The sequence below is a fragment of the Syngnathus scovelli genome, chromosome 7, assembly GCF_024217435.2.
Source record: "Syngnathus scovelli strain Florida chromosome 7, RoL_Ssco_1.2, whole genome shotgun sequence".
NCBI classification, from domain to species: Eukaryota; Metazoa; Chordata; class Actinopteri; order Syngnathiformes; family Syngnathidae; genus Syngnathus; species Syngnathus scovelli.
Window position 1 is genome coordinate 12,206,788 of NC_090853.1, and position 25,713 is coordinate 12,232,500.

Genomic DNA, 25,713 nt, shown 5'->3' on the forward strand with positions numbered 1-25,713 from the left:
TATTTGGGTTGACAGTCATAATGGCCCTCCGAAAGAAGCTATGACTACAATGCGGCCTGCGAAAAATATTAGTTTGATACCCCCGCCTTAATAAATAAAAACAGATAGATTTTGCTCCTCACAAATGCAGTATCAACCAAAATGTTGTGTTTAGACAAATGGAGGTGCATACAACATACTATTGGAAAGAACATTTTGGGGTTGACTTCCCCTCTAAATGTGTATGACTTTGACACTAAATTTCTACTCGAAATTGTGAATTGTTTGCTATCTGGTCTTGTTTGTGACTTGGGTTGACCACTGCCACCATACAGTCAGTGCTTTTATGTCAAAACACTCTTAAGTCAGGTCACTCATTTCTCAAGGTACCACTGTATTTTAAAAGCAGTTAAATGACTAAAGAACGAGAACAAAAACCTTGTCTGCCGGCAATGCTGGGACAAATCAGAACACATTTATCCATGCTGTACCGGTCACTACTTTTAACTTTGGAGGATTGCTTTATGCGCAGCATGGTGCGCCCCAAGGGGTTTTGGCGTCCCCTTGAAAAACACCTCAGTACTCTAAACTGAAAATACTTTTTCCTCGGTCCTGTCAGCCATGCGAACTTAAAATCATTGTCACATTTTTTTTCCCCCACTTTCAGCAGTCCTGTGGTGGAGCATGAGGCTTCCATGTCTGTCTCACTGTCCGAGGTTCTGGGTTCGAATCTCATATTGGGCCTTTCTGTCCGACATTATAAGCGTTAGAAAATGGATGGGTGGTTATATTGCTGCGTGTATTTTGGATGATATCTACAAAACTGGAGCTCATCTAGACGAGTACATGTGTTGGGCAACTGGTAAAAATTACATAATTAGAGGTTTAGTCGTCTGTGTTCACTTGGAGGGGAGAATTTTGCACGAGTAAAGAGAGTTCAGAGATATTGATAAAGACAGTGTTCTCTGGGGTGCTCTAATCTACAAACTATGATTAGCTGATTACAGCAATGGATGACAAACAGTTCATAAACAGTCCCATATTGTTTAAAAATTGACTTCAAAATGCAGTGATTATAATCATCAGACAACATTTGTTCACCAACATGACCTTATGAGGAGAGGCAGTCTCACATATTCACGCTCCCAGACATGTTTTCACCTCATATTTGGGTTGATTGAGAAAAAAAAGATACAACTACAGATAATTCTGGGAGGAAAGACCACACACTCACTGGCTGCCACTTCATAAGAAAAAAAATCATATTATAAATATCTAACCCTCGCCACTGGTATTTGAGGGACTTATTTCACCACTCATGGGGAAAGTTATAGGACAGACATGATGCTTTGCTTTTTGTACAAGTTGACAAAAAGAGAGTGAGCGAGAAATTGAATTGTCTGACTCCTTATTTCCCCTCAGCTGACACATTTCACATCAGGGAGGGCACTGCAAGAATATGTGTCAAGTAAACAAATGTCTCCTGAGGGGAAAACAACAACACTTTTGTGACTTAAATTCCCGAAGTCAATCTCTGTATCCACACTGAAACTTTTGGGTTTGATACATTTTAAGTCCCCCTTTAGTCAAGCCCCTCTGGTCAGTTCCTTTTATTGCTGTTTCCTATAATTTCCCCTTTTGGTTGTGGATGCAGTGGCTGTAGCTTGAGGTTATTGCCCCTCCTCACAGTCATGTCACCAATCTACATCATCATTATAATGATCAACACTACAATGGCTTTGCTTAGAAGAAACACAGACATAAGACAGCAGATACGTGAACAGTGTTACCTGGAAGGTGACCCTGCGAAGAAACAAGTGTAAAGGAGGAGCAACATAAAGCGCCACAGGACATAACAATGGCAAAAAAATAAGAAGTGACCGAGAAACACAATGAGAAAGAAATTCAAGGTGATGAAGAGGAGATATGATGATGTCCACACATTTAAAGTTGCTGCTGGGTGGAAACTTTTTTTGTGTGCAAGAAACATTGTCTTGTTTTGGTGGCTGCATCCACTGATGAGGCCATCAGAGTGTGGGGGAACTGTTTTTAAATTAAAGTTTTATTTGGTAGTAGGACATTTCCACCTAACAGCAATGACAGTAATAGTTGTGTAAAAGGCACAGCAGGGTAGGTGGAATATCGCAGCAATAGCACAGTATCACTATTGTTACTGTTTCCTATTGTTACACTATTCCACCTACCTTAACTGTGAGCCTTTGGGTGTAGCAATTCCATAGCCTTTGGAATCCAGGTTGCCTCCAACTTTCATGGTGTCACAAGGCTTGCGCTGCTCCGTGTACTCATTCATGGTAGACTCCAGGAGGAAGGCGTACTTCCCCTTAGACTTGCGCACCCTCGCCACACCTTCAGCAGTGGTTTTGGTGAAGACGGTTGGCTCGGCCGACTTCATGTACGACCACATCTTCTCGTATACAGCTATTTTGGACCTCTGGGTAGAAGCGGGGGAAGAAAACAAAGGAGTTCATGAAGACAATGATTGAATATTTCAGAGCAAATTGTGTCATCTTGGACAATGTTTTATGGACAGAAACCATTGGATTTAGTAACAGGAGGTTTCAAAGTAAAAATTTTGCTGCCCCTGCCTCTCTCCTGAATATATTCTTGAAACTGTGAGCAATTAAAGCCCAACTCAGGCTTATGTTAGACTGAAAGTCATGCATCTGCCACATTCAGATCTTGATTACCTCTAGTCATCCCTGCCAATGGACAGGCCACGTTTGAAATAAATGTCGTACAAACAGTTTAAGGAAGGACCTTCACTTTGCTACAAAAGCAAAGAAGTGCGAAGAAGCGATCCACCACCAAAACATCACAACAAATCCAAATGACAACAACTTTGAAACCTCCATATGCCACCATTGCAATAGATTGTGGATTAGGGATCGGCCTCTACAGCCACCAGCCACAGAAATAGTCAGACCCGCCAAGAGGAGGACAATCAAGTGATTGCCAGTGCCGATCACTGCAATTGTGTACAGACCAGATGTCCTCATGGATACAAGCACAGGAGTGATACTACACAAGCGTAGCATCTTCCGTTATTCTTGACGAGATACCACCACTGAGAGCTGCATTCAATGAGGTGCTTGTTCATATTTGCAGCTTGTGCGTGACGGACTCCTATCGCATAATAATGACACTCGCGTCCAAGAGCACCAGCAGACACCTCCTTTTATATTTCTTTCGCTCTTCCTCTTGATATGATTTTGTTTGCCCTCTAATATCCAAGATAGACTCAACCTTTATGCTAAAAATGATCTATCGCTGTCTTGTCTTTGATTAATAAAGTGGTTAGAGAGCAGCACCGTCTGTTTCCGTTCTCCTTCTATCAATACTAACTGTTATGATTATAGTTTGTTATAACAAGCGATGATTAGCAGTATAGCAGTAAATTCAGTTACAATCCGCAATGAGGAGACTGTCATACAGAGGGACGATTGTATGTACAGTTTGTACATATATTGACTGTCACAAAATTAAAACTTGGGCAGATATGCTCATCACTCTAATAGTTCTGATATTTGTTTATGATTCGTCCAAATTATTCAAGAGTATACAAAAGTAGCCACAAATTTGATACCACGTTTGTATTGGATCTTATTCTACACGTGCAAGTGATTATAAAGTTGTGGCCTGTTAGCGTGTGCCGGAGGTTAATGCGGCAATGATGACTGTGCAACTCCGCCGCAGCGAGGAGGGTGAAGATCTGTGACGATGTGATGTGGCTCTTTCCAGATTCTTGAACAATGAGTAAGGCGGTGAAGGAGGAAATGGATGCGAGAATTCACCTTCAAGCATCCGCACTTTGAAAAACACATTTAATTATATATCGACACACACAAATATGCTCAGAGGAGAGGGATGAGGCTCATGCACATACATTCACATGCATCCATAGGCCTATGAATATGCTCACACTCACACACATACACACACACACACACACACACGCACACGCACACGCCCGCACACACGCACGCACGCACACACGCACGCACGCACGCACGCACGCACGCACGCACGCACGCACGCACGCACGCACGCACGCACGCACACACACACACACACACACACACACACACACACACACACACACACAGTCACACAAACAGACACAGATAATTAATGGTGGTGGTGAATCCCCCTCAGCTGTGGGGGAGTAAATTGCTTTTTCACCCTCCACAGATTTCAGCCTGCTCGTTATGTTGATGATGCCAGATCTGTTCACAGAAGCACAAACTGTCTGCTCTGATACCCCCCCCCCCCCCCCCCCCACACACACACAAACACCTACCCCCTCCCATCCAAGAAGCCACCTAGCACACTCGCTACTGCTCATATCTTTTAAATCTGTTATTTGGTGTGTAAACACACACAATGAGCACAAGAGTCCTTGGAATACTACAGAGCATGACTACATGTGACAGTGTGCATTTAGCAGTTCCCCCTCGAAACTCCACTGCAATTGTTGAATTGTTGTCATTACCAGAAAGTTGTGAATGAATGAAGACAAACTTGGGCTTCTCCCAGCCACTTAAACTTCATGCCGCCACTCTCTACCATGCCCCGTCCACTCATTACTCACTAAGCGTAAAGTGCAAAGTGCTCTTACCCATATTAGTGTGACTCTTGCCTGTGTAGATCATACTAAACTACTTGAGACAGTTCCATAACATTTTCTGGAGGTTTGGGGCGTGGCAACATATGGCAATTGATCAGATTTTTGTGATTAAAAAAACAACCTCATAAAATATCAAACATAGTTTCATGCTTCAGCAATTTGGCATATGGCAACTGATTTATAATGCGCATTAATTACACCTGCAGTACTAGTGTGAACATTATGTACCCTCGCATGCATACTAACGGTTTAAATTTAAAACCAGGTTCTATTCAGGCACTAATTTTCCACAGCTTATCATTCAGGGTCACTTGTGAGCTATAGCCGTTCCCAACCTCACTTTGTGTTAAATGTTATCACAGCTGTCTGCGCACATTGCTGTTTCTCGAATTAGGTCCACCCTTGCGATCTACCAGTTGTGTCGGTGCTGGATGGCTAATCATATTGGGTTTTGGTTTTCAAATTTTTAATCTGTGCCACTGGCAGTTTAAATCGTGTAGCTGTCTTTGCAGGTGAAATCAGTCTCCATAGTTTCTTCCTCTTCCCTGTGTGCTAGTTTAGGGAAAAAAAGCTTTTTATTCTGCCGGCAGCATTCATATTCATTCTTGCAGTGTCCTCCACAATTCGAGACATACCTGGTTTTATAGATAAGACCAGTAGCAAATCAGGTCACGGTGGTTTGTCGATCCCCAGAAAGAAGCAAACAGTGCTATTAACAATTTTACACCAATTTAGCTCCAAGCTAGGTGCACTTCAGTGCCATTTCAACAAAGCTTTTTTTCACTAAAATCTCTGGAAATGACCGTCGATTTATTCTTCACCACCCACCTGCAGTGGAATAAATCAATTTATACGCTCGTTTGTCATCGTCCTGCCTACAGTCAGAGCTGAATTCTACTGCTCGGCTTTGTGTCTGACACCGCAAAGTCTGTACAGTGGCCAATGCCGCTGCAGTTGAATAGTGTGTTTTACATAAAATCTCGCTTTGCTTAATCACACAGCCTAGTTTTCTTTTGGTATTCTTTTGTCGGGGTGCTTATGGCAGAGAGAAGATTTCATGCCACAGTGTTGCTTATTTATGGATGAATATGGTAAACACAAGACAAAACACTTGATGTTTCCCAAATATCATATTGTGTTTTGTAATCGCAGTGCAAATGATCAAGGGCATTAAGGCCATACCCTGAAGAACTCCTTCGTAGAACCTGAGTCCAGTGTCCCATAGGCTATCTCTGTCTGTTTGGCCAAGTCTTCAGCACTCTCAATGGGGGAAACCATCCTCTCCACAGTCAGGAAGGCAGCGAGGTTGGCTGTGTAAGACGAGATGATGATAAGGGTAAAGAACCACCACACACCTCCCACAATACGTCCAGACAGAGACCTGGAGAGAAGACAGATGGAGGTGGAGGAGGGAGAGAGAGCGAGAGAGATAGAAAGGAAGTGTGGTGCAAAGGAAATGAGTGGGAAGGGTGAGGAAGAGGGGGATGAGTGTAACAGAAGGAAGAGATCAGGAAGGGGATTTGAAATGGATGTTTGCAAGCAGATGATGAAGGACCAAGGAAGTGTGAAGGTTAAGGAGATAAAAAAATACATGAGAACAAGAGCGATGGAGATTAGCAGAGGAAAAAAACAGACACGCTTAATTATTACTTTATTTTTGCAAAATAGTTTCACCCACTTTGCATGCATGACTTTGACAACATTAACGGCCAAGTAAACCTCTTTCATTTCCAGAACCCAGTTCAGTACGCACCATAAAAAAAGACTATGGAGCTGATTGTGATTTCAGCCCCCTTCTACCATACACACCCTCTCTTTTCTCTTCCTCCATGTTTACCCTTTCTATCTCACAATTGAGAGCGAGCACATCAACCTAAGTGGCAATTCTCGCTTTGTTTGCATGAAATTGTTTTTCTGCGTAAGGGGAGAGAGGGAGGAGTGAACACTGATCAAATAGAAGTTCTTTTCATTTAAAGACCTTGGAATGGTGTACATGAAACACTTCCGTAAAACATTTAGATGTTTCTTCTCTGTGCTTTTGTCGACATGAAAGGACACATGAAGGAAACCATTGATTTTATCATCACTTTGGAAGTGTTGTCTCGTAGTTTTCGAAAAACTTAGCAAGGACTCAATGTTTTTTTTTTTTTTTGTTGTTAAAGATACTCCACCTACATAGTCCAGCTTTCTCACAGCTTCTCACAGTTGTTTCTAATGTGGAGTTGTACAGGTGAAGCAGGCCATCTGTGTAAAATATTTGCAACTTAGAAGCAAACATTTTGGGTCACAAGTTTCCAAAAAGCCTTTTGGGGCAATATATACATTCAGAATGTGATTGACTCTGTGATGGTATCAGTTTCTTATCTGGAATTCACTTCATAACGCTGAAAAAAACTTAGTTGCTAGAGCAGTTGGAAAAGTTACTAAGGTCAACCAAATTGCTAAGTCAGCAAGACTGACTGTCCTTTCGTAAACTAGCTCCTCAATATGCATAGAGACTTGAGTGTTCATCAGCAGGGACGTGCCTTGAACTTCAGAAACGTTTAAATCTAAAAAACACCCTGACATTGACAGACCCATACTGTCTCCGTCAGCATTGTGAATAAAACGCTCATGATTGTGTCAGAGTTATGTAAAGCTCTGACAGCTTCCAAAGATGAATCATTTGCCACGGACCTGCATAAATGTATTTACTTATCGAGTCCTTCAAACACAAGAAAACATTTTATAACAAAAATCACAGGCTCACCACTTCGGGTCACATCAAAAATGCTTTGAACTTCCAATCTTAATGTTTAAAAGGCTTCTCTATCTTGGGACATGTACAATAAAAATGTCCTTTAGGGAAATAGATAAATGACTTGTCTAGCAACGAATGCATTGCCCTTGACTTGTTTGTGTGTGTTGCCAGAGAGGAAGAGAACATGAAAAAAGCGGTGGTTATTAAACAGAATTGGCCTTGCACCAAGTTAGCAATGATGTTTACCTCCTGGAGGTCGATGACGTGTGCTTCATTCAGATAAGGCTGTGACAGAAAGCACACTTGCATGCATGTGACCAAGTGTGTGCGTGAGCGCGTGTGTGTTGCTGGATGAGTGAAGTCCTTGATTCTTCATGTGACACGAATTTGAACACATTTATCTGACGGCACAAATGTGCGTGTTGATATGCAACAGGCAACTTATTCGCCGACAGGTCATGTATCATCTATGATAGCCAACAGATTGCCTTTCCCAATCGTTGTATGTGAAAGATTAATGGTGTGTCGTTTCTTTTTTTCTCTCACAGCCTGCACATGACACTTTTCAAGGAAACGTTGCTTCTTTGCATGCAACACAAGAGTGTTTTTACTCACCGTGCGGAACCAAACAATTTCAGTGAGGCTATCTCTTCCATTTTGTGTGTCAATATTATTTTCCAACAGTGTTGTATAGTTGTCTCTGTATATAAATGCATCTCTGAACATTGTGCTCCACATAAGCATGGCCTCCAACTTTGCCCAGGAAAAAAAGGATTTTCTAAACAATAGTCGTAATACGAAATCATTTCTATGGCATGCTCAGATGAGGCAACCTGATGCAAAATATTGCCCTCTTTTGGTGAATGTCTCAATTCAGTGCACTTGAAGACATGGTAAGGCTTGAGGGCACCACGAGCAGAGAGTAGCGAGATTGTCAGTTGAATACAGTCATGAAACCAAGCAGAAGCTTCGAGCTAATACAAATATAGTCTGAAAGAGAGATGGAGCGAGTAAAACAATTGTAATGGTGAAAAAGGTGTTGAATAATAATAATGATAATAATATCAGTGGCTGTGATGACTAGATGACAATGTACCTTCCAGCATTGTATTTCTCCCAAATTTTGGACGTTGCCACTTGTTGGAAAATGTGAGTGGTTGATACACCTTGCTTGAGGATGTAATCAGATATTGATGTTGTTGAAGCAATCAAAATGAAAATTACTTTGGCTGCTGTAGCTCTATTATCATAATACAAAGAGAGCAAACAGGCAGTATGTTGACAATGGTAGTCCCAATAACAGGTAGTCCTTAATTAGTCGCGGTGAGTTGCAGAACGAAGCAGCATGTGCCACAGTTCAGCTGCATCTGAGTCACTCACTGTGCAGTGGGCCCAAGTGTGGATGTTGCCATAGTAGCAGTTTTCTCCGAATGGTCCAACATTTCTCCATTAATAGAGCAAAGAACTGAAAAGAATGCATTTTTTTTTTTTTTTTTTTTTATGAACACAATATTTCTATTATTATCTTAAGAACAGGATCTTCTCACTACTTGCCAAACTGTCACGATGTGGTCTGCTTGTCCATCTCTTGCCCCCTTATAAATATTACAGACAGCACATTCAACCAAATACCATTTTTATTTAAAAAACAAACCTGTTGTTTTTGGTTCACAAGGGCCCTAATTAATCGACCTGAACATTTAGGCTAAAATTGGACAATTTAATTTTTTTTTAATTTTTACCGCTTTTGCAAACATATTAACACATTATAACATGAGACAAAGAGAATGATGTGCAATGATCAGACCGTGAATTTAGGCGAGCAAATTTACAGATGGGTTGCAGTTACCGTAATTTTCGGACTAAAAGTCGTTCCGGAATATAGGTCGCATTAGCCATAAAATGCCCAATAACTTGAAAAAAAAAAAACATATACAAGTTGCTCTGGAGTATAAGTCGCATTTTTTGGGGGAAATTTATTCGACAAAATCCAACACCAAGACCAGACATGAACGAGCAACAACAGGCTAAACGATAGGTATGCTAACGTGACATAAACACAAATGAAGAGCTGAGAACGGGCCTGACGTAACATTCAGAGTTATTAAAAAAAACTATTACATAAATAACACGTTAATAAAACCATTTGTGTCACTCCAATTCATTAAATCCATCGATCGTCCTTTGTCAACAATGCGACAAAGACTTATTATAAGTCGCCCCCCCACCCAAACTATGAAAGAAAAACGTGACTTATAGTCCGAAGATTACGGTAATTGTGTGATGGCTAGTTAAGGATCTCCCCGAAACTATTATTAGTGAATTGCAGTGCACTGTACAAGAGGATTTTAATTGGTGACCTTGTGACCAATTTGAGTTGGTAAGCTTCAGTGCACCACTGTAGTTTGTTAGTCATTCCATTAGCTGGATCTCTTGCAATCATTAAGTATTCAAGCCACTCGGGGCCATTTACTCAATACATTACGCACACACACATGCATGCGCACACGCGTGCACACATACACACACAGACAAACACACACATACACTGGACTGTAGATGTAGTCGCAGCCGCCAGCCAGCACAGACGAGAGCTGTAATTTCAGATGTTTATTGACAAAGACATCCAATTCCTCTGAGATGTTTCCTTCTGATCGGTTTACTTCACTCTGCTGCACTCCTTCTCGAACCTCCTCCCCATCAGCATCACTTTGCTGCCATTAATGTTAACAATTCCAGTCCCATATTACCCACCTACCCATCATCGTTTTTCCCCTGCACCTTTCTGCAGTGACCTTGCCAATCAGTGACATTAACACCCTACAAGTCCCAACCGAAAGATGACAGGCGGGTGGTGTAAATGTCTTCTCAAGGTCACTCTGACAATATGAGCCATTGTGTGTTAATGCTTTCAGGTATCCTGCCACTCACTGCCATGCATGTGAACACCAAGGCGCGGGAATGTGTGTGTGTTGTGAGCGTGCATATGTACCACTGCACACACGGCTCTTGTCATGGAAAGTTAATTAATTAAGTCGAGGGTTAGACAATGGATCAGCATGAGCACCCTTGAAAAGATCTGCTGAAGGATGATAAGGAAATCTTATAGAGAGATTGTATGTGATGGAATGTAAAATTGGAAAGGCGCGATCTTTCCAAAAGATAGATAAATATAGATGGTGCAGGCTGTAGAGTAAAAGTAAAAGACCTGAATAGAAGTGAGGGTAATACTCAGACTGCAGAGATGACTGCAGCAGCAGGGAGAGAGGGATGCAAGCCGCATACCAATCATGGCAACTCAATACTCAACACACACCGATTCTCGTTTGCACGCACGCGCGCACACACACACACACACACACGCACACACACACACAGATGTATTTAAACGTGTCTTTTCTTGTTTCCCCAAAGATGGTCATGAAGGTTACAAGAAAGAAAAGTGCTGTATTTGAGAATACACAACAGAAGGTCACAAAATAGTTGAGCACGCACAAGGCGTTTTATTCAATGAGTATTAGCTCTAAGATGTTTGCATTCAAGTAATGAAAACCTTTTCCTTGGGAGGTCTTTGACCTCACTTTGTTTCCAGCTTCACTATAAATGTCAGCCTGAATATCTCCATTGATGCCAGATAAGTGTTGACATTATGAATATTGGAGAAGATCAAACTATTAAATTATTTGCAACTTATGTTCATGATGTTCAAACTTGGAAAAAATTCTGTGTTCCCTTTGACCTGCTTGTACATGAGCTGGTCTACGCGTGACTTTTTATCACCTCTGTCAAGGAGGCCGTAATAGGTCATGTTTGTTTTTGTTCATGCATGTATTTGTAGCTGCAGTCTCTGCAATATTCTTAAATTAAAACTACACTTCTATTTTAAACAGATTGTGGCAATTTGCTTTTACTTTGGGAAACGATTATCACTATTGTTGTCTATTTTCTGACCTGTTGCAGACCAAACCAGGAACTGAATCATAATTAATTTGTCTGTGCATTTTTCTCACAGTCAATTTGAAATAATGTCCTGTTTTGTAATTAAAGACTGGAAATTACTTTTCCATTACTTTATTGACAGGATAATCAACTGATTAATTGATTATAAAAATAATCATTAGTAGTTGCAGCCCTATTAAATAATCAATCTGCTGCCTTAATCAGGACGTTTATCGCACTCAGTCCAGCACCCGTAGTTGTTATACTGCTCCTGTCGCTTAGCAACCATGAAGGCCAGTGGGCATTCGTGACATGTTATTTGACTCCGTGCAAGTAATGTTTTCTAAGGTCAAATGTGCACAAAGTTTCATACAATCTGCAGACTTAACTGAATCACATTTTAAGAATCCTGGTATCGGGGTTCTCTATACTGGAGCCGGAGCCAGGCGTCTTTTTATACAGTACAGACCCAAACCCATCATTAGATTATTTTGACAAACGCTGAAAAATAATCAGTGCAATTTTGGGGAATTTACTGTATTTTTGGTTTTTCAGCTTTCTGGCAGCTGTCTGATGACACAGACTACGAAGTGTGTGATTGTAACATCTCCTAAGTGACAATGAGGAGAGAGACAAAAGAAAGTTCAAGGTAAAAATACTTTTAACTGTTGAACAGCAGATGAAAATTGTTTATTAATTTAGATTGTTTGGAACAACAGGTCAAATTTAAAACATAGTTGAGCAGATATCATCTTTCTCGATCAATTTGAAAATGTAATGTCGGTTGGTGATGACGTATATAGTAGTTGATGTGGATATTGTTTCTCACATGATAATGTTTTGGACCTCAGCTTTGTCCTGAACTAAACCACTGCAACCTTTAATTGAATCAGCCTAATAGGGTTGGCGTTGTAGACTTTAAATAAAACACTGTTAACAGAAATCCCATTATTAATGTTAAAGCAAGTGACATTACGTTGTTCAAAACAAGTTTTGTTCTTTGGTTGTTTCTCTCTTCTGGGATTTGTGGTATTTCTCCTGATACCAAACAGCCTCCTCCCCAAGTTTTAACTTGCATCAACTTTTGCATAAATAATAGAAATACTTAAAAAAAAATGTTTTTGTTTTACAGATAGTGTAAAAGAGAGTTTATCCTCTTGGGGAAAAAACATGTAAATACAAAAGTCCATTAAATAAACAATTGAAATATTTAACAATTTGTACTGGTAGTGTAGCTTGCAATGCAAAGACTTCAGTTTTTTTATGGAGAGACATTTGCTTTCGTCTCATCATTTTCTGCATCTCCACAATATTAAAATTATTCATGTTGACATTGTAGTAACTTGATTAATTGCACAACTCTGCCCCCGTGGTAAATAACCACAAAGATATACTCAGTTAAACAATAGTATTTTTTTCATTAAAGCAATACTGTAGTTTGGATTTATGGAGTTTTGTTGTTTTACATTTTATGATATTCTTTATTTTGTTAAAAAACATCTGGTGGATGAAACAAGATGAGGTAGAAAATAAAAAAGTAGATATAGGACAGCTTTCTCTTTGCAAGATTTTAATCAGGCATTTCTAAGTGCAGTAATCCTAGTCTTTATAGCAGTTGTGCTGTATTGGAGGTGACAAGGCCGAGCAATTTCGATGATGAACACCGTTATGTTAAGTATCGCATTATCGCGAGGACAGCTGCACATGCAGACACACACACACACTTGAGTTAAGAGAATGGAGAATGTTTGTGTGTAGGTGGCCTGCGTGTGTGTGTGTGTGTGTGTGTGTGTGTGTGTGTGTGTGTGTGTGTGTGTGTGTGTGTGTGTGTGTGTGCGTGTGTGTGCGTGTGTGTGAGGGTGGTGTGTGAAGTGTACTCTGCATTGTCAGCCGCATTTCGCATTTGAGCGAGAATGCTGATGCATGCGGATGGCACGAGTATTTTTTAGTATTGTGGTTGGAATGGACTTGTCATTTGCACAAAGTGGGATTGAGAGGGAGAAGACAGCTGCTGGTGAGCGAGGAATCAGAGACAATGAACAAAAGTGAGGATGAGAGCAAAAGAGAAGGCTGGAAGGGTCATGGCAGATACAAGTTTTGTTCATTACTTCAAATGCTGCTATAGTTGTTAAAGCAGATGTGAAAACACAGCACAGAAGGAAAAAGTTCTTAAGGTGAAAAAGTTTGCAAAGACAGAAGGCCCTGCAGGTTTAGTTTATTTTTTAGGGTTTGTTTTACAACAGCTATTAATGTTAAGTGAAGAAGGAGTTTGTTGTCTTTAGGCAAAAAAAAATATTTACTTTCATCTGTTAAAGTCTGTGTCTAGGTTGAAGACCCAGAGCTGAATATTCAACATTGTCTTATCATTTTAACACGCTAAATACTTCCTACAAATACCACGCACAAATCCAAACAAGAGAAAAAGGTGACAGAATTGGTTCTTAAGAATCTTTTTTTGACTGTGTGGAATGTTGATCCAGTTTTTGTGAATACAGCAAAGATGTAGGCAGCAAAGTGGGCTGGTGAGTCTTCATCCAAAAGCCATGAACGATTTACACCAAAATTTATCCGCGCATATGTAGGCATGCGACAAAGGAACTCAATGATTTTTATTTACTTCTGTCCTAAGGATGCCTCTCCTTTTTCCTGACTACATGCATGTACCAACACTGACAACTAGAAGAAGCATTCATGGGTTACCATGGTAATGAATAATATTTTGTTGATACTGAACACATTAAATATATTGGTAGTGGTAAGTCCGGATGAGTCAGCAAGGACGTGCACTGTGAAAAGTGTGCCAAACAAAACATGCGAGCGACATGCTGTCACATTAATTACCAGTGAGATGAACATTGTTTTGGACATTCTAGCTAAAATGAATAGTTGTAAAAACACATTTTATAAAATCAACCCAATTTTTATTTTGTTGAAGGATTAGTAAGGCACAGTCTCATTGTGGTCAATCTTTCCTCAGATTTGCTCTCTTAAGGTCTTTGGGATGATGTCCATCAATATTTCAATAAACTGCATTCTCAAGTTATCAATAATGGAATGCCATATTCATATAAATATTCTAAAAATACAGCTGGACTCTGCCTCTTCGGTTGTTCATTAAATATTTAAGGACACCTAGCAAACTGTGAAATGTCCCACCCTTTCTCACCCGTATAGACAAGGACGAAGGACTGTGTGCCAGTGTTTCCTTTTATACTTCCATATTTCACATTTATGGCGTCTGCATATTTTCACATCTTCACACAATGTCACGGAGCAGCAACCCTGGTCAGTACTAAAGTGAATAAAGTGTTGGACATTGTAAACAGTCTGTATCACAATATCCGGATGCGGCTTTTGCCTTAAACAGACATGTAGTATACATTCTGTGGAGGAACCACAAAGGGTATCCCCCCCCATGCACGCACACACAATACGTCACGAAGCACATATTCTACACTCACCGCGGTGAGATGTCGCAGCCTTGTTGCATGAAAGCTCCTAGTGAAAACCAGAGGGAGTTGAAGATGCCAAACTCATTTGGAGGTTGGTCGTTGGGGCCCTGCTCTGTAGTGCCCTCCTCTGGTTCCTCAGCATGCCACTCATAAGGACTGAAGCGACTCACCTGAGACAACACAGGGAAGTGTCAGTAGGGTGATAGAGGGAAACTCGAATAAGAATGGGATTGACACCTTACAAAAGTCATGCCAGTACAATAAAAGTATAGTTTTGCTAGTTTTATCCTCGTCGACTTTCTCCCAGTCTCATATTATCAAAATTGAACAGCACAATGAAGAGGACTATTCAAATGCCAATTATAATTGGACCAAACGATGTAATAGTTAATTCATTCTGTTGTGAAGTTTGCCATTCAGCTTCTTGTTAGGGAACAGTAAAAGATATGTGCATTGAAAAGTTCAGAGATCAAATCAAGCTCACTTAAGGTCATTTTAGGCTCATCGATTCTTCCCTAAAGCCGAATACTCCTAACTTTTTCTGAGTAGTGTGAGCAATTAATTCCTCTATTCACGATTGAAAAATGATATTGCTTGGCATATGTGAAAATCATCCACAATGTTTCATATAAGGGGCGGCTCGGTGGCGCACTGGGTAGCACGTCCGCCTCACAGTTAGGAGGGTGCGGGTTCGATTCCACCTCCGGCCCTCCCTGTGCGGAGTTTGCGTGTTCTCCCCGAGCCCGCGTGGGTTTTCTCCGGGCACTCCAGTTTCCCCCCACATCCCAAAAACATGCTTGGTAGGCCGATTGATGACTCCAAATTGTCCCTAGGTGTGAGTGCGAGTGTTAATGGTTGTTTGTCTCTGTGTGCCCTGCGATTGGCTGGCAACCGGTTCAGGGTGTCCCCCGCCTACTGCCCGATGACGGCTGGGATAGGCTCCAGCACGCCCGCGACCCCCGTGGGGACTAAGCGGTTCAGAAAATGGATGGATGGATGTTTCATATAATTCCTGCAGTTTGTGTCTAGTATAGTCTAAGTTTCATCCATTCAGTCAGTGAAAACACGACTTCCCCAGCACTCACCAAAAACAGCACTACGCTGACTCCGATGTAAGCAAACACGATGCACATCCAAATTTCATAGGCCAGCGGGTCCAGGAAGGAGAAAACACCTGGTTTGGACTTCTGAGGCTTCTTAATCATGATGGAGATTCCCAGAGACATGAAAGGCTTTGAGAAGTCGATCACCTCTTCTCTAACCAAAGTGATGGTAAGTGGGGCCACTGCGATCTCTGCTTTCTGCATAGAAAAGAGGGTTTCTTTCATATTTTAAGGCAATTGATTTCCAGACAAGCGCCTTTATCTGTCATCACCATTTATGCAAAAAGAGATAGTAAAAATAGGATGATCATGGGAAGAGCAAGGACAATTGAATGGGCAAGTACTTAGATTAGTGTAGTTTGAGGCAGGAGAAAATGAGGAGCTGAATCAGTGCGTGGAGATAGAAAGAGGGAGTGAGTTTAAGATTGATCAGACTAACCTAGTGCAGAAGTTAGAGGAAGTTACAGAGCAAGAACACGCAGAAACAATTGTGACACAAAGACAAAAAGATCAAACAAAAAGTGGATGGGAAGAGAGGCTTTCAAATGTGTTTCCCTTTCAATGCCTCATCTGGGAGTACACCGAGCACTCGGAACAAATCAAACCTGATTAGTCGACGTGCTGTTTCCGCAGTGTCACCTTCCATCAGGAATAGTGTAGGCCAATTATTTCTGTTGCTGCTGTGCAACAATCTCAGCTTCCACACTTTCTCAAAGTGATGACTGACATTGTCTTCACTCACAATGTGCATGGTGTCGACAGACAGCATAATTGGTCACCATGCCAAATTCTTCAGGAATTACTGAACCCTTCAAGACCAAGCTTGGCTGGAGGAAAGATGCATGCAAAGCTTCTGATAAGCATATAAACTAGCAGAGTGTGAGAGCCCAAGGTGGGGTCACGGTGGCAGGAAAAGCTACTAATTGAAACAGCAGTATGTTCTGCATGGAATGTGAAGTTTTACCTAGTTTTTTAGCATCTGTGCTTGGCGCACCCTGAGAAGATACTGTTTGTGTACAGATTTGCATAAAAACACAATTTGTAGCCTAATTTGCGTATATTATTGGATCTTTGTAATGATCTACCAAAAACATCGAACATATGTACAAATCATATGGCGTCTGACTCCAAACAATCACTGCACTTATTTTGGTACCCCAATCATCTTAGTTCAGGTGGCATTAAAATTATAGTGAAATATCGTAACTTGGGTTTGAGAGGCAATATGGAACTCATCTGATCTTTGATCCCAGCTCTTAGAATTTAAACCCTTCTTGAGAATAGTTAGCGATATCATACAAATAATGGAGTAGTGTGAAAATGGGGTTGACATGTAGACTTACAAGTAGTTCTGAAGTGTAGTAAGTACTATTCAGCTCATCCTTTTTTTTCCAACTAATCCCCGAATGAGTATTTACTCGTGTACTCACTGATGCCGAGTAATGTCTATCAATATCAATAATCAATATACGATTAACAAATTGAAAATAATAATAGATATAATTTGAAATAATGTCCTGTTTTTGAATAAAGGACTACAATTTATTATTTTTTTATCTGATTCATTGATTCATCGACAACCTAATCAACAGATATATACATATAATCATATATATAATGATCAGAATAGCATTTCTAAACCTATAAATCAAATGATAGCCCAAGACTTGCACGGTACTGTTCTAATGTAATATCCATCCGCCCTTACCCCATAAACAAGCTCGCCCACCATCCCGTTCCATATCTTTGTCTCTGGATCTCTGGCTCCGTATTTCCCATCAGGCACAATGGAGATCTTGTATTTGATTCCAATGTGCTTGGCGATCTCTGAGGCCAGATCCACACAGTAGCCCTCATACTGGTCATTGCCTTCATATAGCTCCCAGTTCTTCTTCAGCATCACATAGGGGCCCTCCTACAAAAGCAGCATAAGGCGAGAAAGACACTGTTTGGAAGTTGGTGATGTAAAAACAAAACAAAAAAATATATAAAGACAGGAAAAAGGAAAAACAGATGTCAATAAAGAGTAAAATCACATTTATTTCAGCATAAACAATCTACAGCAACAAAACTAAGTATACATTGATTGACAGCTTAAGTGCTACAGAAAGATCATAATATTTCTGTTAGTTTTACAGTTCCATCTTCACAACATAAAATTCTATTGTGGTTATCTAAAAGTTTGGCAACCGCCGATTTGTTGCTGCAACATACTTTTCATCCAAAATGACTCGAGAGACATTTGAGAGCCCAAAAGGCAAATAGAAACGTGAGCGAGAGGAGCGAACACAGATTTTCTTTCTTTCAAGGAAACACCACTCAAGTGCAGATTCTATGATAAAAGAGAGAATAAATGATTACATGGGTTCTTTCCACATATATCTGGGTGCTTTGTATGTGAAGTATTCAGACTTTGTTGTGCCTTATGTCTTATCTTTATCTGCCTTGACGTGTCTCCACTGGGGCGTGCACCTGCCTCAGAGTTGCCGATGTTCAACTGAAGGGAAATACAGGCGAGGCAAGAACACTGTGGCTTTGAAGGCGTGTTGTCAAAGGCAAAACGACTTTTTGGGTTTGCAGTTTGCAAGATGAAAGCAAAATGCGACTCTAATGGTTTGTTGGGTGCGTTGTAAGAATTCGAAATCACACACCGACATATTCACAAACGTACGTACACATGCGTACATCTATCAACATCGGTGAATTATTGTATAATGCCTGAGGCTGCTAATCTTATAATCCAATTGAACCAAGCCTATTAAAATGTAGTTGAGCTCCTTTTAATCTAACATAAATCTCTTCTAATTGATGAAATAGTCTTTTTCAATGTGGCTGAAAATGACAAATTTTAGCATTGCCTAATGTTCTAATGCGCACTACAATAAAATGTGAACAACTTAATTTATTGGAATTGTATTACCATGATTATGATCAGATGGAGATTACTAAAGAAGAAGAATAGTTTTTTTTATTGTTATTATTTTTTATTTTACAGCGGAATTACGAGTTACAAACTTAATCGGGTCCAGGAACCCATCTGCAATCTGAAATGTTCATAAATCTAGGTAATGTTTCACATTGAAATGAATGGAAATGCAATTAATCTGTTCCTGCCCCAAAACCAGTGTGGTAAAAATTAATATAATGCAAAATAGAATTAAATGAAAGCAGACAGACACCTCAATAAGCAACATGCATTCTGTAAATTATTTTTCTTTTTTTTTTAAGTTTTCGGACTTCTTTCACCATGCCATGCACAAACACACCCACTATCAGATTTGTGATTGAATTATCAAGGATGCAGAGGTGGACTGATATGTAACCACTTTCCATCTTGTGCTGTGGACGGACGGATACAAGTAGTTTTCAGGTCACAGCAATACATTATGGATGTTGTCAATGATGGCCATGCAATGCGAGATGAAACACAACATACGTTTTTTTGGTCTGGAAGAACTTGACCTTTCAGATTAACCAGAACAGGCACGATCTCAGCTCCAACATCACCTCTGACCTTTCAAATATTGTTCTGGCTCAAAATCTCCCAGATACACTCCAACATCTTGCGAAGAGTCTTACCAGGGGAGTAATGATATTTTCATCTATATCACTTCCTGTAAATTGATTTGTCCCAATACTCTGTACTACTTTAGTAACAGGTCGCGTAGGAGAATAGAATAACTAAAAGAAGGAAAAACTCCCGTACACGCGCTCACTCTTTAAATCCTTTAATCCCACAATGTTTCGGACACACTGACCTTCCTCAGGCTGCCTCCAGTGCATAATTTTGTCTCTATACAGTGCCTTTAAATTACTGTAAAAGTTGTGGGCTCCAAAGGTAACCACAGCGTTTCCTTAGTTTAGTTATGATATTAGACTTTACTCTTTAATCATCTTTAATATAACCATCACATGAATATATTGCCCCATTTTGTCAAAACTCACAAAAATGATTCTCCTCCAATGACATTAGAAGAAACATTTGCAGGTCCCTGGATGCTCATTCCATCGACTCAACATGAATCGTAAAATTAATGAACACCAGACTTGCGTCTTCTAATAGTTCAACACAGCAATCTAAGATGCTCACAGACTGGGAATATTACCCGAATGAGCATATTGTCGACATTCACAGTTTAATCTCATTTGCTGTTTGCTTTATATTAATATTATTTGCCGGCATCACATCAAATTAAATTGTTTTATTTGGAAGTTTTAACAATGTTGTTAAATAAACAAGATCCTGTGCAAATTGGAAAATTATATCCAGTAGGTACAAAGAGAACAGTAGAACAAGAATAGTTTGAAATATAATAATAATAATAATAATAATAATTTATATTTCTATGTAGTTACTGTCAATTGCATAGCATTCTGTGAGATTGCCATAATTTTAAACGTTCCTATCACCGATTGAATCAATTACTTTACATACTCTAAAGAGGAAAACTTAATCACTCTCAAATTGCCCTCATCCTCAAGTTGATTATGTTAGAAGGTTAAGTGGTTAAGATCAGCTCACTCTACAGAGCTAATATGATGAAAGCAATGAACGCATGCATGCACACACTAACACAAACATGCACAGCGGGAACATTTTCATTTCAAAGTCACCTTAATGTTTTTTTTATCAGTTTGCTCCAGATACCTTTGCCTCACTGTGAAAGTAATGCGGAATGCGTGTGTGACTGTGTATTTGTGCGTGTTTGCTACTTGTTATCATGCGTTTTTGTGCTGCACCAGGGCAAGGAATGGGTATCAAAATGTGGAAATGGGGTCAAATAAGTGCAAAATCAGCACGTGAATGTGACGAAGAAAGAGTAATGCGTTGGCTGTTTAAATTTAAATTCAAATTCAGATAACTCTACGAAGTCGGCCAAAAAAAATGTGTCCACAAAACTATTCATAAGAAAGTTAATATTTAAAAAAAAAAAAATAGCAACACTAAAATAATTATCAATAAGTACATTTAGTAATACAAATACTGAATACCAGATGCTATTATTTATTGTTAGGTTTAAATGAAGAAAATCTCATTATTAGTCCGCGTGCTAGTACCAAATGTGTTTTCTTTATTTAATGATCCATGCAGATGTCATGTATCATATTAGGCCATATTTAATTACGCTTGAGTTTATGCTTGATTGACCTAAGGTGTGTTGTTTTACTCAACATGTGTGTGTTGTTTGGGTAGACAATAATCACTTTGCATATTTTAATGATGTTAGGCCCACATTGACGGGACATGCACTGTATCTGGTGCAATGTGTTGTGATATATCTGCAATTCCATTAGCAGACATCTAATTCTTGTATGATTAAGATGCACATTTGAAAGAGACCGGATTCTAATCTCAGGTTATCTGATTCCATGAGAATCTTTTTTCTTAACCCTAAAATATGAAAGCAAAAAAATCTGACTTGAAAGATCCCACTTGAACCTGGTAATGTAAATACAGGCTGAAACACCAGATATGGTAAGATGAAACATCAGATTAGTTCAAATGGAGGTAGAAACGTGGAGAATTTGAATAAACGGGAATGTGTGAAAAAGAGATAAAGAGAGAAAAGGTACACCATTTAGGAGGGAGCAACAAAACGAGTGACAACAAATGATCCAAATGGCTGTGAAGTACAAAAAAGTTGCCGGGTTGAAACAGCTTTGTAGGAGCAAATGGTTGGGGCTGATAAGGCATAAAAGGTTCCCGATCCGTGCCACGGAGACAGTTAATACTCGCCGTTTGAGCCAGTTTGCTCGATGGGGCAAACAGCTGGACATTGAAAAGTCCACTCATTCAAACAATCAGTTCAGCGTTACAAAACGCTAAAATGTCGCATAATGAATAACCAACGGCAGAGGCAGTAAATCAGCTCTGAGCCATCCATTGCAACAGCCAGAGGGCCGAGCCAAGCGGTCACAGCCTATTTCAGTCTGTCGGATGGATAATCAGTCCATTCATTCCTCAATTAGTTAAATTACAGCACATAATCATGCATTCACTGATGTATTGGCCAAGTGAGTCAGCATGATTGTCTCTGAGCTATCGAGACATAAAAAGAGTAAAACACTTCAACGTTTAGTTCTACAGTCATTGTGCCGCTTGGTCAAGTTAACTGCGTTTCACTGCCAGACGGACATGTTAACCTTAACTGTTTCACTGTAACCTGTTGGTGGGAGAATACCAAAAGTTTGGTACAAAACCTCATCATTAGGATCAACTCATCAATGACTATGTTGCTATAGGACTAATGCTGGCTGACAAATTTGCATATTGTAGTACAACGGTTTGGCTTGATAATATACAGTGGAACAATAAAGTGTGATTTCACTGTTTAATCAAATGTTGGCAACTATTCTAAACACACACAACCCCAAACACATTTTTTATTAGCCATAAAACCAAGGGCAGGAAACAGCATCAAGAAATTACAATGTATTTATAATACAAACAACAACTGCATGCTAAGCACAATGGGAAACGCCACACGACTTAACAATTGATCACAAGTGCAGTTCAATTTTTCCTTCCTACTCATAGTGCTTGTGATGTTTTTTTCTGTAGTGGTCTAAAGGCATGCATGCATGAATCATCTACATAGTACATAGAAGGGTTGAGCTAAGCGTGTAAATGGGCCCATATCTCACTGAATTTTTCATGTTAACAGTGTCAGTGTTGCATTGATGGTGCTGAATGACCATTAAAGAAGGCATTTGACATAATTACAGGTGAAAAAGTTGAATGACGGACTTGAGGAATTTATTTATGGTTAAATTCAATGGGCAAAAATCTTTGTCATTCTCCAAAGGTTGGAACTCAGTTGACTTGCAGTGAGTTGCTGTTTCTTCAGTGTCGCAGCAGAGCCTTCTTCTTCATCAGAGGCTGCAAAGAGGAGGAGGTGGCTGAACTAACGTTAGCCAAGGTCTGCTGAGGTATCCATCCACAGAGAGATATGAAGGAGGCATGGCGAGAGAAACAGTGGGGCAGATGGAGCCAGGGGAGAGGAAGAGGACAGATGTGTTTGGGGAGACACATCGAAAAGACGTGTACAGTAATGCACTGCCACTTGATCACACCCCACAAATGACTTGATAGATGTAAACAAGTTCACACTCATCAGACAATTTTGTATGTACACACACTTGAAAACACTTCAAGAGCTGTGTGTGCTGCTTTTGACCCTAAATTATTCATTCAATAAGGTCACCTCTCATTATGATCCTGTGCAGTTCTATATTACTGTAACTATATCCACCAAAGTAAAAATCTCTGAAGTCGATCACAAATGCTATCTCTGTAAAGGCAATTTTTTTTGTATATTATTAGGGACTATATCTAATATCTGTCAATCAGCAGATAGATCCTAAGTGCTGGAATGAAACTTTGGAGTTTATTTCTCTTGGATCACTTCGTCTGCCATATTGAACGTGACATATTTAGAGGAAAAGGGGTGGCCGACCACAAATCGGCCACAGACGGATGATGTCAAATCACTTACACAAACACACTCAGCCCTCCTTTGTCTTGGATTGACACTGTGCCATGATTATTTAATTGGCAATGGGCTGGCATGTGAAAGTCATTAGAAGAAAGCAGACTGAGGTCACATCTGAATGGTGATTCGAGGTCAATTTTAGTTTCGCCTATTAATGAGACATTAGTATAATCAAGTGTCACTCCCTTGTGGCCACGCTCCGAGGGCCTGCTTAAACTTGTTCGAAGTTTTCTGAGACATGAATACAAATTTGCTGCAGGACACTCACTCTTGTCTTCTACTATTAGGCTGGATTTACACTACATGGTTCAAGTGACGCAATTGCGATAGACCATGGCATCATAAAGAAGAAAAAAAACATTGAACTTGGATATTCTCAGATTGAAATCGGGCTACTTACAAATATAGACACAGTACACCTACCATTGTGACTGCAGTGGAACAGACAAATCAGACACAGTTTACCATGTCAAAGTGAGTCTGATCCAAATGCACTGCTTGCCCTAGCGGAGCTAGAGGAGGAGCCACGGAGGACACTGACAACCCCATCTGAAAAATTCTAAACCTCTCCCCCCAGGAGCCAGGCTAGATGATCGATTTCTGGGTATTTTTCAGGGAATTGTTTTCCCAAAATGTCCACCATCCCTCAAAGGCGATACATAGTCAATGTTTATCAGCACTCTCAAAAGAATTTGGGAGGTTTGTAAAATTGAAAAAAAATAAATAAAAATAAATCTGAGCTACGCAAGTGACTGCTTGTTGATGCACACTGTACATCAGGGGTGTCAAACTCATTTTATTCGCGGGCCGCATTGTAGAAGTAGCTTCTTTTGGAGGGCCATTATGACGGTCAACCCAAATAAATGTATGAGCACCTCATTTTATATAAGCTACAAAACAAACTGACAAATAACTCATTTTCAAATCAGATGAGTAAAAACTGGTCAAATATTTAAAAAAAATATATTATTAAAAGTGAAGGCAATTTGCAATTCTAGTAATGACACGAATTTGATGCACAATTTGTCTTTGCGGGCGACATAAAATGATGTGGCGGGCCGTATCTGGCCCCCGGGCCTTGAGTTTGACACCAGTGATGTACAGTGATGCCACACCTACTCTCAAACAACAGAAATATTTACATTAACAAACAAATGGTGTATTGCTATTACTGTCAACAACAGTGACATGTTCCAGTATATTAGATGCAGATTATTGTCATAGAAAAATAATTGCAGCGGATCGGTGGATGAAAATACAGTTGTATCAGATTTATATAAATTGGACATGGGCTCTAAATTGGAATTTGGTACTTGCAGTGTAAATCCAGCCACTTAGCAGATTTTCCATTGGTTTTACAGTATTTGTGCATGTTGCATGGTGGGAATCAGCGATATGAAATGGATTTGGTTCAGTTCAGTAATATAAATACTACCGTTGCCCACCCCTTAAAAATAGCAACATAATTATGCAGACCGTAAAGTAGTCAGTTGGAACATTACCATGATCGTTGTCACGATTACAGTCCGGTTCTCCATCGCTGAGCTGTCATTGGACAAGGAATTTTCATTCTGGACCAAGACAAGTTTGTCGATGTCATTCCAGTAACCAATCTGGCCCGAATAATTGAGGAAGAGAAGTGACAAACAAGAAATCATTCAATTAGTCTCTTTTATAGCTTAATTCTACCAAAAAGACAATTACAATAAAGACGAGACAAACACTAATAAAATGAATAAGAATAGTTTGAACCAAAAGTAAAAGCCAACCAACAGAATGAGTCCAGCTGCAAATTTCCCCCTGGAACTGCTGAAATTGAGTGTGAGCCAACATCTTTCAATGAAACGCACGACGCTGTCAAAGGAAGTGAAACGAGATTCTCTTTTATTTGTTTTCTTTATTGTAGGAATACGTGTTTTCTACGGTCACAAAATATTAGTCGTAAGCGCCTTAGCTCATCATGATGAATGGATTCAGTTTGATGTCTTATGTCTTGGCAGACTTTTATGTACACCAAGGTTACTTGTGTTGAGATGCTCCCAAATGTACACATCCAAAGAAGCTCTGATAACGTCGGCCGGAGTGTTTCTTCACTATATTCCTGTCGGGGATTTTGTTATATGGAATTTGAGTTCATTGCTTGTATTGTGTATGTGGAGTTGTACAGGCTTTCTGCTGTCCACCTAGCCATTGCGCTCATAACCGATCAGGGCAAAGAGCCCTGATGCTGAGTGAGCTTGTCCCCGCGCAGCGTGCCGGATTGAAGGATATTACTGTGACAGCGTGTTGAATTGAAGCATATTACCACAACGTACAAATGAAGTGTCGATGGTCAATGTGTGGAGCAGTTCACATTAGTTGT

The 25,713-nt window shown here is 40.0% G+C and overlaps 1 protein-coding gene across 13 annotated transcripts in view; it reads right to left on the reverse strand.

The window, feature by feature from the left end:
* Window positions 1–25,713, reverse strand: part of gria4a (glutamate receptor, ionotropic, AMPA 4a) — a 72,837-nt gene that overhangs the window by 11,008 nt on the left and 36,116 nt on the right. For 8 of the 13 annotated variants that reach the window (XR_007482720.2, XM_049725700.2, XM_049725701.2 and 5 more), the window contains exons 10-15: window positions 24,854–24,964; window positions 17,567–17,773; window positions 15,841–16,056; window positions 14,765–14,925; window positions 5,807–6,005; window positions 2,184–2,431 (exon numbers count right to left, since the gene is read on the reverse strand). Coding sequence is in view for 11 of the 13 variants with exons in the window: in XM_049725700.2 (XP_049581657.1) it covers window positions 2,184–2,431; window positions 5,807–6,005; window positions 14,765–14,925; window positions 15,841–16,056; window positions 17,567–17,773; window positions 24,854–24,964 (1,142 nt within the window). In the remaining 2 variants the exon portion in view is untranslated. Of the gene's footprint in view, window positions 1–2,183; window positions 2,432–5,806; window positions 6,006–14,764; window positions 14,926–15,840; window positions 16,057–17,566; window positions 17,774–17,874; window positions 22,784–24,853; window positions 24,965–25,713 lie in introns of those variants that run through there. The other 5 variants (XR_007482721.2, XM_049725708.2, XM_049725710.1 and 2 more) reach the window with 5 other exon arrangements.